This window comes from Saccoglossus kowalevskii, chromosome 8, assembly GCF_978046115.1.
Source record: "Saccoglossus kowalevskii chromosome 8, keSacKowa6.1, whole genome shotgun sequence".
Lineage (NCBI taxonomy): Eukaryota > Metazoa > Hemichordata > Enteropneusta > Harrimaniidae > Saccoglossus > Saccoglossus kowalevskii.
The window spans coordinates 4,828,384-4,847,060 of NC_140648.1; the positions used below are offsets into that span (position 1 = coordinate 4,828,384).

Consider the following 18,677-nt stretch of genomic DNA (forward strand, 5'->3'; position numbering starts at 1 on the left):
AGCTCTGCAGTGTCAATACAAATCTTAATGTCAGAAACTGGCAAGTTCAATGACATAAAATGTATCAGAAATGATTGAAATACTATCACAAATACAAAAGTATGACACACGGCTAGGCTTGATGTGTGCCAGCAAAGCATGAATATTGAGACATCCATAAAATATGCGACACAAGGAAGAGAGCGCCACGATATGAAAGTATAGGATATAGCCTAGCCAAAAGTGAAAATTATGTTATCTTTAGCATTTTCAAACTTCTAGCATGAACCACAAATTCATTACAATTATCATATTAACTGTAAATGTAATCGAAATATAATCGAAATGTGGTGTGTAGAAATGTGGTGATGTGAAACTACCAGCTCTAGACGAATATATATTCGTCATGCATACCGCCGTGGGTAATATCAGGTATATAATTGTCTTATCTAGAATGTGTGCGTGATGATCTTCTCAAAAAAAAGACCTGACGAATGTTACTTTGCAAGCCTTTATTCCCGTACTATTTGAATACATGTGTTTTATGCATTTTGTAGGGCATTGCCCTGTAAGGCATTGAACGTTCTCGTGCAAAAACAATATATGGGTAAGATTCACATGCCTGTTCATGTTTTGTTCAATAACTGTTATAACGTACAACTACATCTACAACGCCAGTCACCGACACTAGCAAATAAAGCTTTAAGCACTTTTGTGAAATCAATCGTGAAGAATTCGGTGTCTATTCAATCCATCCATTCGCAGGATATCCACGTCAGGATGGACAACTGTAATAGAGCACAATATTACATTATAGATATGCATAATTATCATAGTTACACAGAAACACAGTTTAAGGTTACAACATTTGAATCATTGGATGGTCAACATTTGAATGCGAAAAACCAATCAAAGTGTAATTAGGGCAAGACGTGTTCGTAAAGAGGTGTTCGTATGCAAATGATTAAACGCAAACACGACGACCATGGTTGGCTTAATTTTACCCCAATGGATCGTTTGGCTGATAAAGTTTGTTATTTTTTTCCTGATTTGTAGGAATCTGAAAATCCCGTTTTTCAACTTGTATATTTATTTAGTTTCAAACCATGTTTAAGAAGACCCATGTAGTAAATATCGGCGAATTAATAGCATTTATCACACTATCACTTGTACGCTAGCTGACTGTGATTCTGATTTTGGAAAGGGCGATTATGACAAAACTCCCCATTGTGTTATTTAAAAAAAATGGGGTGAGGAGATTTTTGTGTGTGTGAATTCCTCGTACTTGGCTACCAATTTATTGATTGTGGACTACTTTTACAACGACTAGTTAGGCAATTCGATAGCAAGTTTGCAAATTGACTGCCCTATTACTTCTGAGAAATACACTAAATAGATTGTGCAATTTTAGTCATACCTTCCTGAAACTTCCCAGCTGTTACCATGCTCTATGGCATCAAAGGTGATGGAACCATTTTTCATGATAAAACCTTGGAATGGATGGTTTTCATTGTCTGCAAACTTCGGTCCAAGCATTCCAGTTTGTTTTCCAACAAGAGGAGAATCATCTTCGATTTCAAACTGTATCTCATTTCGGTTGGTATGCGGATTCTTTTTCCACAAGATCCACCATTTTTCAGTTAAAGAGAAAAGCATTTGAGTGTACTGATCAATGGTCTCCACAGCTACAGTCAAATCCGGGCAAACAAACGCACTACCATTACACGGTTCATTTTCGATCTAGTTTAAATATAGAACACTATGATATAATAAATTGCATGTTTCTGATATACTGATCGGGGCTTGTTTTATTTTGAAAAAATGTAAAAAAAAAAAAAAAAAAAAAAAAAAACTTTTGGAAACCAAAAGTTATGATATATTTTAGCCCATTATCTGGAAAAGTCTACCATGCACCTTCGAAACTTTTCTAGACTATAGGTTTAGTTTTTTACACGCTGAACAAAGAAAGAGGTGTTTAAATTCACCATTTTGGTATGCTTCGCCCCAACTTTTCATATTTTGATCGGAATTGTATATAATTTGCGTTTTCACCTAAAATATATTTAGAACACTACATGTATAATAATAATAATAAAACTAATCAGGTTGATAAGTAGAATCTGAAAATTTGCATTAGTTCACTACATTTTGAAATAAATATTGGTTACCGCAAAGTATTCACAAAGGCTGTATGGCGACGCAGTAGTGCCCGAGTAGTGCTCACTAAAATACATGGTACATATGGGCGTGTGGTATGGGTACTCACATATAAATGCAATTTAGCTTTGTGCCACCCGATAAGGTACCCATTTTGACCCAAAGTGCCTAGAATAGGGTTCTTTTTGAGTAAAATTGTCAGAATATGTCATTACTGACATATATAAGAATTGTTTAAAAAAGGAACATTTTAGCATTTTGGAAATGTGTAGGTGTCTGGAGGTGCTGACAGCACACCCCTTTTTCAACTAAGTACTCCCCCTCCCCACAGGGGTGTAGTCCCAGCGTCCAAACCCAGACCCCATCATACCACAACAGATACAAAGTATACCCTATTGAATCATGACCACGATATTTATACGAATTTTCCACTGTGGTTTCTATATTTTTCAAAGCATAGATTAATTAACTTTTTGCCCGAAATTTTGTAAACAAAATATCATCTGCTGTTCTAGATCAAAACGATTTCTATGGTCGCCACATCTAAAACAATGCGTGGGTTATGCATACCCTATCTTAAACCAAATTGCCCAAAAAGATACTGACCCCGTAGGCCACACATTCCCATAATGCCATCTATAAGCAGTGCCAACATTGGAAGTAAATCCACTAATTATGAACATATAATGGCACGATTTTGACAATAATACGATATAATCAAATATTGGCGAAATAACATATTAATAACGAAATAATGGTACAGTAATAACAAAATATTCAAGTAATGATGAAATGATAGTAGAATAATGACCTAATAATAGCAAAATAAAGACCAAATAAAGGTAAAATACTTAATGAGACAATAATAATAAAGACCATATAATGTGACAATTATAGCGAAATAAGAAAATGATGTTAAAATAATAACAAGCGACCTCAATGTCGGTGGAGCTCCACTGTAAGTGACAAGTGCAGAGGGCAGTGGCAGTTACTAGGTGGATAGGAGAAGTGGAATCTATGACAGTTTAGTAATTATGGCAATGGTCACTGGAAGGGCATATCCCATAAAAGGAAACGTATTTGTGTATGTAATGCATGGATATATATAATTGATGATGTGGGTGTACAGGAAATTGAAGCTGAAATATGAAGTTGTTGTCACTATTACCAGAATATTGTTTTGTATTACTTGGTTACTGTACATGCCCTGAGATGACCCTGACCTGGCCAATACTATTGCAATCCGCATGAGACTTTGAGATGACCCTGGCCTGGGGCCCTGAGATGACTTTGACCAAGCCTTGAAGAATTTGGGGAGGTGTTTTAGTATCTCCCTCCCTCACTGTTCAGTATTACCCATATAAAAGCAAACGTATATACCTTGAAATGACGTTGACCTGCGCATTCATGGAAAACATTGGCCATCTAGTTCATTTTCCAGAACAATGTGTACTGAGAAAGCCTAGCTTCCAACTGATACAGTTGTCTACTGGACTCCATGCATTATACACAGCCCATTTATAACGTAAGAAAGTGGAAAAGTGAAAAAATCCAAAAAAATAATAACCAATAAAAGCAAGGCAATCCAGCTGACGGTTTTAGAGAAGAAGTCGTTCGAATGAAAAAAGTTGACAGACGACGTATGATGCACGCATTTGACAAAGTCTACGTTTCAGATTATAACCAGACCAGAGCAAAAAACTAATGTAGGCATTGTTTCAGGTGATTTCAACTTAGAAATATGCCATCGTTTCGGGGATGTGGTTTTAAAATCAGGTCATAAAGTACTCGCTTGACAACCTAGTTTAAGGTTCTCGGATCGTCGACGCTGTTAAATACTAGTAGACGTCACAAACTGAGATAGTGATAAAGAATGATATAAACATAAACATGTGTGAACGATAAAAATAGTAATATATATATTACAGTCACACAACAATTGAGTTTGTTGCATGCGAGAGCTGGTAGTAATTTGGTGCACGTAGAGGCAGGATGTTTATATTCGTTGACGTTGTTGTACAAAACTCTGTCAGTAGATACATGTAGAAGTTTAAATACTCGTCAATGATGCATCGTCCATAACTTACTAATCTCCGCCATCCCATGCCCGACTTCCTCTCAAACGATGTGTCTCCAAATTCGTCTGTTTTGTCCAAGTAACGTCCAAGTAGACAATGTTATGCGTGTCAGCTTTCCCCCGTAAACCTCGTAACAATGCAGTCCCAATAAATAAATAATTAATATATATAGATAATAATATTTGAAAAACAAAGGACGGCTGGTACTGTACTTTGAATTAAAATTATAGTTAGCATGTCAGCGTTCGCTGTTTGATTGTAATAATAATGTGCAAATAATATAGTCATTGCGTTGTTCCATCACACGTTCATGTGTGTACTGTGAATAATAAAGTAATTGTTTGAATATCAACCTAATACAGGTATCATTTCCAGGATAATGGCGTTTTGATAAATCCTTTATTCTTCATGTAAGTCTTGTGATATGCCATAAAAAGGAATTACATGACAATATTTCATGAGAATTATTCAAACTGGTTCCTTGTGAAGAAGTCGTCGTCTTCGATACGAAATACATAACCATTAATACGAGTGCAGGGTATTAATTCATTTCAGTTTGTGTTGTGCCATAACAAATATTTATATCCATTAAAGAGTTACATTATATGCTGATGAACACAATTTAACTAGTGGTATTGAGAAACTCAAATATTTGTACATACCGTGATACTACCATCTTCCTCTAGAACGACTGTGTGGCCATCTGCCTCTATAGTTGCACTCTCTATGCTAACAGATGGACGGCCAACACTATGTTTGGCAATCAATGTTAAAGAATGATTAGATGGTTGAATTGTCGTGCTCAGAACGTAGCTGCATGGTCTATTGAAATCAAACTTCTTATCACCGAAATCCGAATAGTGAGGGTCCCCTATACAAATGCATGGATCACAGGGGCAACCTGTAAAAAGAACATAAATCTAATTCAGAATATAGAAAGTGCAGAGTACCGTGTCTTTTTGTCAATCATTGTGTTGTTTGAAACGTCTACAGACAAATGTGAGTTCATATTTTTTCCCCGGGGAACTTGGCTGGAGGGAATACGTGTGGAAAAAGGTACACTTTTCAAAGCTTACATGTCCGTAAAAAAAATAAAAAAGGATACTTTTTTTTAAAAGACAAGCATGCCAATCAGGAGGACAAGACAGCACGAAAGTGTTTTGGCAGCGAGAAACATTGTTTTAGAAGTTCAACTTAAATCAAGCACAACAATTGCACAGATACATTCGAACGGAACGAGAATATATAGCGCATGTTTCTCTCTTTTTGATAAAATTTTTTTTTTTCTTCAAAAAATCAGATTATTTCAAAAGTCCGTGTCTTATCAAAGAAAAAGGTACAATTTTATTTAAAAGTCAATGGAAAGAGTGGTTTTCGATTTTGAACAACACTTCAAAGGTCCTTTACCAGCAAAGTGCGCGCGGGTGTTACTGACACATCGACTTACTTGTTGATATACTAAACATTCCCAGGTGTCTTGTTTTAAGACCATATCTCAGTCTAGCTACAATGTACACTGTGGTACATGGTACGAAAGGACCTAATGCAATAGTGAAGGTTGGATAGCCCATGAAACTGAAATATGGGTTCCGTGCAACATTTATCCATGTATTTGGCATGGTCGCGAGGCTGGTGGAATATTTAATCTGCATTTTCCCATTTGTGCAATCATTACTGAAGTCGATTATCCAAAATGTAACGTGGTAACATGTTGAATATAACACATATGCAGTCACAGCATCTAATGAGTGAAGATTGAAAAAAAAAGTTATTATAATTAATAAACAATCAGTTTGAATAAAACAAATGAATAAGGTTTTAGTATATCAGAAATACAATAATTTGAAATCCAGAGCTATTCAGTGAATAGCATGAATTAATCACCTGTAGTGTATTATTTGTTGCCCAATCACCAATATGATAGTTTTATTCGAGTACATATAATAATAATTCCAATATAATAATAATTCCAATATAATAATAATTCCAATATAATAATAATTCCAATATAATAATAATTCCAATATAATAATTCCAATATAATAATAATTCCAATATAATAATAATTCCAATATAATAATAATTCCAATATAATAATAATTCCAATATAATAACAGGCTTATTTTTGTGACACTTTATTTTTCGCAAATTTTCTGTCACTTTGAGTGCCCAGTGTATATCGAGTACACAACTTTTTTTCCTTTATATTCACTAAACTGTTTTAAAATTCGTTAAAAAATTATGAACAATTATTGAAAGTTACAATAATTAATTCGAATGAGAGTGTTAGTATTCATATAATTATATTTCAATGAAAACAGCTCTCTCATGTTAAAATGTGTAATTTCTCCTGTCGGTCCTTATGTGTGTGCACATTACACATCTTTCCATACATTGAATAAATGATAACAATAATTTGCAGCATGGCCTCGGTCGTATTTTTTCTAACAATTAAAATTTTTCAGGAGGTTATTTATCTGAACACATTTATGATGGTAAATGACTGCTAAAACGTAATTTTAAAGCACTGAAAACATATAACATATTGCATATAGTGCTTTATATTATGTAGTTATGCATATGATTAGATTACATCTTTTACAGGTCACATGACCATAAGTCGTCATCTGTTTGTTAAACATATCTAGTGCCCTTCATTATAGTACTGGTTGCATGTCAATTGAAGGTAAACATATTAATGGGTACCATAGTGATGTCATCATTATATAATAGTGATTGCATTCCTATCTAAAAGTGTACATAAAAGTGTATAATAATAATAATAATAATAATAATAATAATAATAATAATAATAATAATAATAATAATAATAATAATAATAATAATAATAATAATAATAATAATAATAATAATAATAATTACCATAGGGAACCATATTATATCGCTTAGAAGGATTGCCTATTGCTTCGATTAAAGGAATAATAGTTACCTGAAAACAAATGTATCAGTATGAAAACAATAATTGCACTTTTTGCCCAGCGTAATTACTGTAGTGCAGTGTAATTACTGTATTACAGTGTAATTACTGTATTACATTACTGGAATATAAATATTAGAACTTGAAAACGAGTTTGAATTCGATGGCAATTGCATTCCGTAGTATCTCGATACACCATGTAAATGTAAATAATATCAGGTAATTATTCACACAATTCATTTTCCAACCTAACATCCTACCTCTTGACATTTTTATACACGGCAGTTTAGTAATCACGCCACATAAAACACCAAGACCTAATTCAGAGATTTCTAAACATTTTCATTGTCTGAATTATGTTGCATTGGTGGCTTATGGTGGGGTTATGACTGGTGTATTGCTTCACAGTGAATTATGTATAAGCAAACAGACACATTGCAGGTAGAGATTATAAAAGACACGCAGAGCAAATATAGCATAGAAGATAGAGTGGTTAAAAAAATATCCTGACAAGCGAGCTTCTGGTCCAACAGTAAATGACAGTATAATATGAAACTCCATGGAAGCAGTTGGTTCAACTATATAAGACGGAAACAGCAACGTGGTCATCCTGAACTAGACAGAAAAAAATGAAGGAGATCATTAAGCAGAACTTTCCTCCTGAGCCATTGCCATATGTAGGAGTCAATTATCATCAGAGGACCAGATCTTCTTCAATGGATGGTTGGTGGATGTACCAGTTATGTAATCGCATAAAACAGAAGGTTAAATAGTGAAGCCAGGTATGCAAACCCATGACAAATATTTGAACCATCGACGAAGAGAAGAAGAGAGAAGGCGGGGCAAAAATCAATGCTTATTTATATGCAAAACCTCAAGGTAAGACAAATTTCATTTTGAGAACCGTGCCTTGCAAAATAAGCTGTCAGTCTTACAAGATTGCAAATTAGACTAGCATTTTGGACCAGTTGGCCAGGCGTTAGCAGCATTAAAGAATAGACAGAGAAAACCAGATGAAAGTAGTCTTAGGTTGTTGCAGATGTGGTGGTGAAGGCCACTTTACAACGATCATTGAAGAGGTATGACAACAGAGGAGGAATAATGCCATAGTATTTAGGCCAGGAGGAGTTTTGCTAGTATAATTTACCAAGAGAGACGTACAAACCAGGTCCAGTGATGAGGATATTTAGAATAAAGTCAAGACAGTTAGATGGATTAGATGAAACAGACAAAAATATGTCACAGTGCTCTCAACAGATTTGGTGCTCGAAAATATTCTGAATTGTATTTGTAAAGTTATGCCATTTAGACAGTTATATGACTGGGATTTGGGGTGGAATAGATATCAATTGTAGGATTTGTTGTGCAACCTGTGACACACTGATGACGCGAAACAAGCTACACTATAATCTGCCCAAATTCGTTGCAAAGAAATAGTGTAAAGTCAGTGCAATTTTGATAGTTTAGGCAGCACCATGCCGGGATACAGATTGTTAGATAATATGTATGACAGGGCTGCGCTGTATTGAGGGACAACGAACTACCACACCAACTGGATCATAGTATAAGAAATGAATTACCGCCTGTACACAAGAGGTATAGTAATGTATTAAATTATTATCAGAGTATAAGCAGATAACTTCCCACAATCAGTGATTGGTTTTATATTTTACTACTGGACCTCACTGGATGAGTATCCAGGTGAGGAATGAATAGGTGTTGTAGACCAATTTATGATTGATACAGTGTTTTGTGGTATTTCAGACAGCATATTTTAGAGTGTTGCTGCTCGAAATGTTGTACTACCCTAGCTGAATCCGGCATTTAACATCAAATTCTGAAACGTTTGGTGACAAACGGTGCTACGGTATAGTTCGACCCTTCAATTCGTGAACTCTAGTAACTGGCTCCATAAAATTCACTGGTGCAACCAACTCTATCAAACTGTTAAGCTGCACAGCAGGAAATGGCAGATACAGAATATACCTTCATACACACTAGTTAGTCCTTGGCCTTCATTCACCATACAATTTTTGTAACATTAGAGAAGTGTTGTTTTATACATGTGACAAGTGTGGAATCGTGTCACATGTTCATTACAAATCTAGATGTGGTGTATGCAGTGCATAATTGTATAATCTTCACCTCTTACTAATCGCGTTGATGCATGTTAAACGCATTATTTGGCGCTGAGCTCTCAGGGTAAAACAAATTAGATTGATTTTTATGTCTAAGTTACAACTACCAGATAATTTTGTTCCCTTTATAGTGACATTCAGGGGAAAATGATCCTTCAAAAGTTAGTAAGCATGCATATATATTAGTGGAAATAACATACATTCTAGATTATTTTTTTAAACGAAAGTCGTATGGGGAAATTTCAACAGACACGGGACACATTCACAGACTCCGGCCATCATAACTCAAGAATACACATGCATTGAGAGAAATATGCGCGTTAAAATTCCTAGATATTTTACCTGCACTGTACATAAGACCTACAGTTTTTAATCCCGTCTCCGATAAGCGCCATTCACCAAAATACGATTGCCGCGAGCCTGACAATCGGGCAGAATGTTTTTCCCACGATGTGTGTACAGCCGATCATGGAGTCTCATTGTTGTTGGGCGATACACTAATCATATGCCGCCAAGAATATGAGACAAAAATGTGTATAAAACAGGAATAAAAGTAAGTATAAAAAACAAATAGATTGCACAACTTCTTGAACATTGCCAGTGAGTAAAATAAACACAAAATGTAATGTCAAATTCTGTGATTGCTTGTCGCCGTGGTATAGATGTTTACAGAAAATATACAGATACACGGTACTTTTCAACACATTAGTAGTTATATGGGAAACATTACCAAATCATACAAACTATTTCACATTACTTTCTTAATTCGAGTTTTATAATGGGCATGTACATGAAGATTATCATATAAGCATACTTACATTTTCATCAGGTTGAAGATCTTCTATTGTTGAATCTTGTCTTGCTTCCAAAGATTTAGCTTCTGCCTGATTCAAAGATGCAACGAAGAGACATATTGTAGCTACAAATAATACGTGTAGCCGCATGGTGAAAATACAAGTATAATGATAAGATACGCGCAGCACAAGCTCGTTAATTGAAATGATATGTGTGGTATGCTATCGTGCATAAATAGTCCTGCGTCAGATAAGGGTGTTCAAACTGTGAACAAGTAGCTTTAGATTATTTATGATGCACTGGGCATGATGTAGAATATCCGCCATATGTCACCAGTCACAGTTGCGAAAACATCTATAATATGACAAATACTAAATTACAAGGTTACACGAGAACAGTTATCAAACCATATCATGTGTTCTTATCCTACATATGCAGGATGGTAATGCCGGCACCTTATTTTAGGGTGTTAAATAAAGAAAACAAATGACCAATCTTAATCTGACTTATCGTTGTTGGTCTGAACTTGTGTTACATTACATTTCGTGTGTGGCGTTGACTGTTACTTCATCTGTCTAACTGTATGATCATAATGAAGTATTACTTACAGTTTGTGTTTCAAATATGAATATATGAAGGCATTGAACTTCACAAGGTTTTGTACATAAACCACTTTATCGTGACTTGTGATCTTGAGCAGAATGTGCTCACTCATTTTAAAAACATTTGACATGTACACCATGTATTTCATAAAATGTACTAATTTGCCTATATAGTGTAGTGAACTTGTCAGTTGATTTGTTGTTCCTGTTGATTATTTTATCAATTGTTGTCCTGCATTTGTGTGACTTTTGTTATCAATCTACGGTTGGGTACGCATAGATCAACATATTATTTTTCGAAAAATTTTGATTAGAAACAGTGTATCAATTTGAAACATTATTTTATTATTAGTTCCTATAGAAACAACCTCCTCCTTTTATTTCAAATTCATGCATATAGACTGAAAAAATATAAATTATGACTGACAGTCACTTTATATTGTTGTTAAATAATTATTTTATATTTGTTGTTTTCATAATATTTTGCTCATATAGTTTCAAAGTATTGACTACTTCCCAACTGATCGCTAATTTAAACACTAAATATCGCATTATGCAACCAGTGTATATGGCCATAGACCGATTGGTAAAGCTTATAGGTTGACTTTAACTTGCACGACCCTTATATAAGGTTTGAATAAAATAAAAACAAAATGGCCACCATTCAACTATTTTTGTTGAAATCTCGAACAAAATACGACGTTTGAATGAAATCGCCGCCCTGAATGAATTCCTCCAGATATGTTTATGTATCATAATTTAGCAAATCTGAAGTCCAAGATAGCCAGAAGTAAACGTCTATGTGCTTTTATAAATCATCAAGTGGTCGTTATGTTTGAATTCGATGTGTCTAAGCATGCCTGAGAATTGACTCATGGCGCAAGCATGAAAAAACGAAACAAAAACTAAATTTCCAAGTTTCGTCTGACCACCACTTACCGAACATATTGGGGTTTCAACAACATAATTTATAGGCCTCATTCAGGGTTTTTTTGGGGGGGTACATATAGATAATGATGGTATGAGTCAAATGGAATAATATGGAACTCGATGCGCACACAAGTTACGATTCCGGATTAAAGCGATAAATGGCTGCTAAACAAAAATATGAGATAAATATGATCTCCGATGAGTGGCAGTCTGAAATCGGTTTAATTGAACGAGTGATTCGTCACTAGAAACAGATTTCTCTGCATGTGTCGACTGTTATTTGCTTCATTTTCTGGGACTTGTAAATTCACTTTATTTTAATAACTAGGAATATTGCTTAGATACGTACATGGGTATCGGTGTACCGTGTTTTGGTTTATGTTAAATTAATGTGCGTTTTCTAAATAGGTTAATTGTATTTTTCTTTTTTGTGTGCGTACAGACATAAAATAACCTAAAACACATTTCTGACTGGTATACTATTATGACGGATTGTTACAGCCCTTACAGCCCGTATGTCTGGCCACCTTTTATTCATGCCTAATATGCGAATGCGTTACGTAGCCATCTGGTGTTATAGATAAACATATATCCTTTTATAAAAACAAAGCCATACAATGTTAATCATGATTGACAACTAGTCATGTGGTAATACATGACAAAGAATGAAATACAACAGATAAACAGAACTGCACACCAGTCGAGCGGACGTACAGATTATACTATTTTTATTCATATGTCATGATTTCCTACGTACATTATTTTTCATTCCAAAGATGGTCACACATTCCACATTTTCATTTGAATGACATTGAATTGAATTAGGTCAATTCATATACTTATTAGGAAAGATGAAATTACAAATTCAATATTTCTGTCACAAGATTGATTATTTATGCTTTATTATTTATGGAATGAACTCGATTGTTGGAAAATTCAGCTGATCATACGTGGTAGTTGTTACTATTCATTTATTTATTTATAATGTCAGGCATTTTATTAAAAGGCCTCAATCGGTTTACATTAGGCAGTACGTTGCTAGGTGATTGTCCTACGCATGTATATAGACTGACATACATTAAGGTGGACTAACACTAACGCTGCACAATTCACAACATCTAGCAGGGGTATACAAATTCGCCAGGGAAATATTCAAACCAACGTGAACGCTAAAATCAATCAGGCTTGCTACTCCCAGGTCATATCATATGAGCAATTCTTACTTGACGAGTTTATACATTTTACATTACCCATTAATGCGACACGAAAATGAGAAATGTTCATACAAGTTTCCCAACCCTAACTCTGTAACGTATACTTAACCATGTATTCTATGTCGGTATTCTCGAACAACTTAAATAAGGCTCAAGCAATAACATTTTGTTGGCGAATACAAAACATTAAACTTGTCGCATCCCCGAATAGCAGAATTTTGCGTAATCCTATTTGTTTCAACAAATATATATTTCGAATATATCACTGAATTTTTAAGTGAAACAGCCTTGTTCCAACAGTAGAAAATGTGCAAAAATTCCCAAATGTCGTATCACAGGAAAAATGTATTTTTAACCCTCTCAAAATACTGTAGTAAAGATTATAAAAGACCAAAAACCCCTTATTTATTTGCATAAGTCTGGCAATATTATTAGGTTGAATACATTAGTTATAAAGTGGTCTTCCAACTATTCTTTAACTGTAATGCAATAATAATGCACTGACAGTAATGTACACCAACCTTTAACAGTAATGCAACAATAATGCACTGACAGTAATGTACACTATTCTTTAACAGTAATGCAATAATAATGCACTGACAGTAATGTACACTATTCTTTAACAGTAATGCAACAATAATGCACTGACAGTAATGTACACCAACCTTTAACAGTAATGCAACAATAATGCACTGACAGTAATGTACACTATTCTTTAACAGCAATGCAATAATAATGCACTGACAGTAATGTACACTATTCTTTAACAGTAATGCAACAATAATGCACTGACAGTAATGTACACCAACCTTTAACAGTAATGCAACAATAATGCACTGACAGTAATGTACACTATTCTTTAACAGTAATGCAACAATAATGCACCGACAGTAATGTACACTATTCTTTAACAGTAATGCAATAATAATGCACTGACAGTAATGTACACTATTCTTTAACAGTAATGCAATAATAATGCACTGACAGTAATGTACACTATTCTTTAACAGTAATGCAACAATAATGCACTGACAGTAATGTACACTATTCTTTAACAGTAATGCAATAATAATGCACTGACAGTAATGTACACTATTCTTTAACAGTAATGCAACAATAATGCACTGACAGTAATGCACACTATTCTTTAACAGTAATGCAATAATAATGCACTGACAGTAACGTACACTATTCTTTAACAGTAATGCAACAATAATGCACTGACAGTAATGTACACTATTCTTTAACAGTAATGCAATAATAATGCACTGACAGTAATGTACACTATTCTTTAACAGTAATGCAATAATAATGCACTGACAGTAATGTACACTATTCTTTAACAGTAATGCAACAATAATGCACTGACAGTAATGTACACTATTCTTTAACAGTAATGCAATAATAATGCACTGACAGTAATGTACACTATTCTTTAACAGTAATGCAACAATAATGCACTGACAGTAATGTACACTATTCTTTAACAGTAATGCAATAATAATGCACTGACAGTAACGTACACTATTATTTAACAGTAATGCAATAATAATGCACTGACATTAATGTACATTATTCTTTAACAGTAATGCAACAATAATGCACTGACAGTAATGTACACTATTCTTTAACAGTAATGCAACAATAATGCACTGACAGTAATGTACACTATTCTTTAACAGTAATGCAACAATAATGCACTGACAGTAATGTACACTATTCGTTAACAGTAATGCAATAATAATGCACTGACAGTAATGTACACTATTCTTTAACAGTAAAGCAACAATAATGCACTGACAGTAATGTACACTATTCTTTAACAGTAATGCAACAATAATGCACTGACAGTAATGTACACTATTCTTTAACAGTAGTGCAATAATAATGCACTGACAGTAATGTACACTATTCTTTAACAGTAATGCAATAATAATGCACTGACAGTAATGTACACTATTCTTTAACAGTAATGCAACAATAATGCACTGACAGTAATGTACACTATTCTTTAACAGTAATGCAACAATAATGCACTGACAGTAATGTACACTATTCTTTAACAGTAATGCAATAATAATGCACTGACAGTAACGTACACTATTCTTTAACAGTAATGCAACAATAATGCACTGACAGTAATGTACACTATTCTTTAACAGCAATGCAATAATAATGCACTGACAGTAATGTACACTATTCTTTAACAGTAATGCAATAATAATGCACTGACAGTAATGTACACTATTCTTTAACAGTAATGCAACAATAATGCACTGACAGTAATGTACACTATTCTTTAACAGCAATGCAATAATAATGCACTGACAGTAATGTACACTATTCTTTAACAGTAATGCAACAATAATGCACTGACAGTAATGTACACTATTCTTTAACAGCAATGCAATAATAATGCACTGACAGTAATGTACACTATTCTTTAACAGTAATGCAATAATAATGCACTGACAGTAATGTACACTATTCTTTAACAGTAATGCAACAATAATGCACTGACAGTAATGTACACTATTCTTTAACAGTAATGCAACAATAATGCACTGACATTAATGTACACTATTCTTTAACAGTAATGCAATAATAATGCACTGACAGTAATGCACACTATTCTTTAACAGTAATGCAATAATAATGCACTGACAGTAATGTACACTATTCTTTAACAGTAATGCAATAATAATGCACTGACAGTAACGTACACTATTCTTTAACAGTAATGCAACAATAATGCACTGACAGTAATGTACACTATTCTTTAACAGTAATGCAATAATAATGCACTGACAGTAATGTACACTATTCTTTAACAGTAATGCAACAATAATGCACTGACAGTAATGTACACTATTCTTTAACAGTAATGCAATAATAATGCACTGACAGTAACGTACACTATTCTTTAACAGTAATGCAACAATAATGCACTGACAGTAATGTACACTATTCTTTAACAGCAATGCAATAATAATGCACTGACAGTAATGCACACTATTCTTTAACAGTAATGCAATAATAATGCACTGACAGTAATGTACACTATTCTTTAACAGTAATGCAACAATAATGCACTGACAGTATTGTATACTATTCTTTAACAGTAAAGCAACAATAATGCACTGACAGTAATGTACACTATTCTTTAACAGTAATGCAATAATAATGCACTGACAGTAACGTACACTATTCTTTAACAGTAATGCAACAATAATGCACTGACAGTAATGTACACTATTCTTTAACAGCAATGCAATAATAATGCACTGACAGTAATGCACACTATTCTTTAACAGTAATGCAATAATAATGCACTGACAGTAATGTACACTATTCTTTAACAGTAATGCAACAATAATGCACTGACAGTAATGTACACCAACCTTTAACAGTAATGCAACAATAATGCACTGACAGTAATGTACACTATTCTTTAACAGTAATGCAACAATAATGCACTGACAGTATTGTATACTATTCTTTAACAGTAAAGCAACAATAATGCACTGACAGTAATGTACACTATTCTTTAACAGTAATGCAATAATAATGCACTGACAGTAACGTACACTATTCTTTAACAGTAATGCAACAATAATGCACTGACAGTAATGTACACTATTCTTTAACAGCAATGCAATAATAATGCACTGACAGTAATGCACACTATTCTTTAACAGTAATGCAATAATAATGCACTGACAGTAATGTACACTATTCTTTAACAGTAATGCAATAATAATGCACTGACAGTAACGTACACTATTCTTTAACAGTAATGCAACAATAATGCACTGACAGTAATGTACACTATTCTTTAACAGCAATGCAATAATAATGCACTGACAGTAATGCACACTATTCTTTAACAGTAATGCAATAATAATGCACTGACAGTAACGTACACTATTCTTTAACAGTAATGCAACAATAATGCACTGACAGTAATGTACACTATTCTTTAACAGTAATGCAATAATAATGCACTGACAGTAATGTACACTATTCTTTAACAGTAATGCAACAATAATGCACTGACAGTAATGTACACTATTCTTTAACAGTAATGCAATAATAATGCACTGACAGTAACGTACACTATTCTTTAACAGTAATGCAACAATAATGCACTGACAGTAATGTACACTATTCTTTAACAGCAATGCAATAATAATGCACTGACAGTAATGCACACTATTCTTTAACAGTAATGCAATAATAATGCACTGACAGTAATGTACACTATTCTTTAACAGTAATGCAACAATAATGCACTGACAGTAATGTACACTATTCTTTAACAGTAATGCAATAATAATGCACTGACAGTAACGTACACTATTCTTTAACAGTAATGCAACAATAATGCACTGACAGTAATGTACACTATTCTTTAACAGTAATGCAACAATAATGCACTGACAGTAATGTACACTATTCTTTAACAGTAATGCAACAAAAGTGCACTGACAGTAATGTACACTATTTTTTAACAGTAATGCAATAATAATGCACTGACAGTATTGTATACTATTCTTTAACAGTAAAGCAACAATAATGCACTGACAGTAATGTACACTATTCTTTAACAGTAATGCAATAATAATGCACTGACAGTAATGTACATTATTCTTTAACAGTAAAGCAACAATAATGCACTGACAGTAATGTACACTATTCTTTAACAGTAATGCAACAATAATGCACTGACAGTAATGTACACTATTCTTTAACAGTAATGCAACAATAATGCACTGACAGTAATGTACACTATTCTTTAACAGTAAAGCAACAATAATGCACTGACAGTAATGTACACTATTCTTTAACAGTAATGCAATAATAATGCACTGACAGTAATGTACACTATTCTTTAACAGTAATGCAATAATAATGCACTGACAGTAATGTACACTATTCTTTAACAGTAATGCAACAATAATGCACTGACAGTAATGTACACTATTCTTTAACAGTAAAGCAACAATAATGCACTGACAGTAATGTACACTATTCTTTAACAGTAATGCAATAATAATGCACTGACAGTAATTTACACTATTCTTTAACAGTAATGCAATAATAATGCACTGACAGTAATGTACACTATTCTTTAACAGTAATGCAACAATAATGCACTGACAGTAATGTACACTATTCTTTAACACTCATAGGCCTGATGTGTATGTGTATCAGGATTCTCCTTGTAATATAACAGTTCTATAACACTGACGATGAGATCTGAAAAGAAATGCTAATAACAACATCATGAATGAGTGTTGATAATTCTGATAGGATTATTTGTTGTAAGAGATTGTGTTGTGTGATTGCTATATTTTTCTCACCTAATTAGAATATTTAGTGCTATACGCATTTTTTTTTTTGAGAATCTGTTGGCTATATCAGAGGTCAGAAGGCATAAAATGTAGAACCATTTAATATGGACAGTGCAAATTTAGGAAGCTGTATCTCGACACATTGTCTGTACGTGTGCTAGAACGTCAAGGACAAATTGTAGACAAGATCAAAGGATAAGATTTAAAATATCGTCACTTTACTGGCGATTTTAACTTCACAGTCCGTCGCTATAATATTCAAAACCCATTAGTTCATCAGAAATTAAGAACTAAAATTTTATGAAGCAAAGCAAAATTAAATGGCGAATAATAGATACAAGTTTACACACTATAAGGAATTTAAAAGTAACTTAAACACATTATCTCATTAACATGGTAATTGGGATGAATAAGTCTCTATATTTGTGTGAATGTTTAATATAGCTTTTAGCAATTCTGCGTTCAGATATTGAATTAATCTCCAGCGAGTTA

General features: G+C 33.5%; 1 protein-coding gene across 1 annotated transcript; it reads right to left on the reverse strand.

Annotated features, from left to right (window-relative positions):
- Positions 1–476: 476 nt before the first annotated feature.
- LOC102809435 (uncharacterized) lies at positions 477–10,304 on the reverse strand. The gene is made up of 6 exons (XM_006823271.3): positions 10,109–10,304; positions 7,098–7,164; positions 5,662–5,955; positions 4,877–5,115; positions 1,397–1,719; positions 477–767 (listed from the first exon to the last, which is right to left on the reverse strand). The coding sequence occupies exons 1-6, from the start codon at positions 10,232–10,234 to the stop codon at positions 755–757; spliced, it is 1,062 nt and encodes a 353-aa protein (XP_006823334.1). The 5' UTR covers positions 10,235–10,304; the 3' UTR covers positions 477–754.
- Between the last annotated feature and the right edge of the window lie 8,373 nt (positions 10,305–18,677).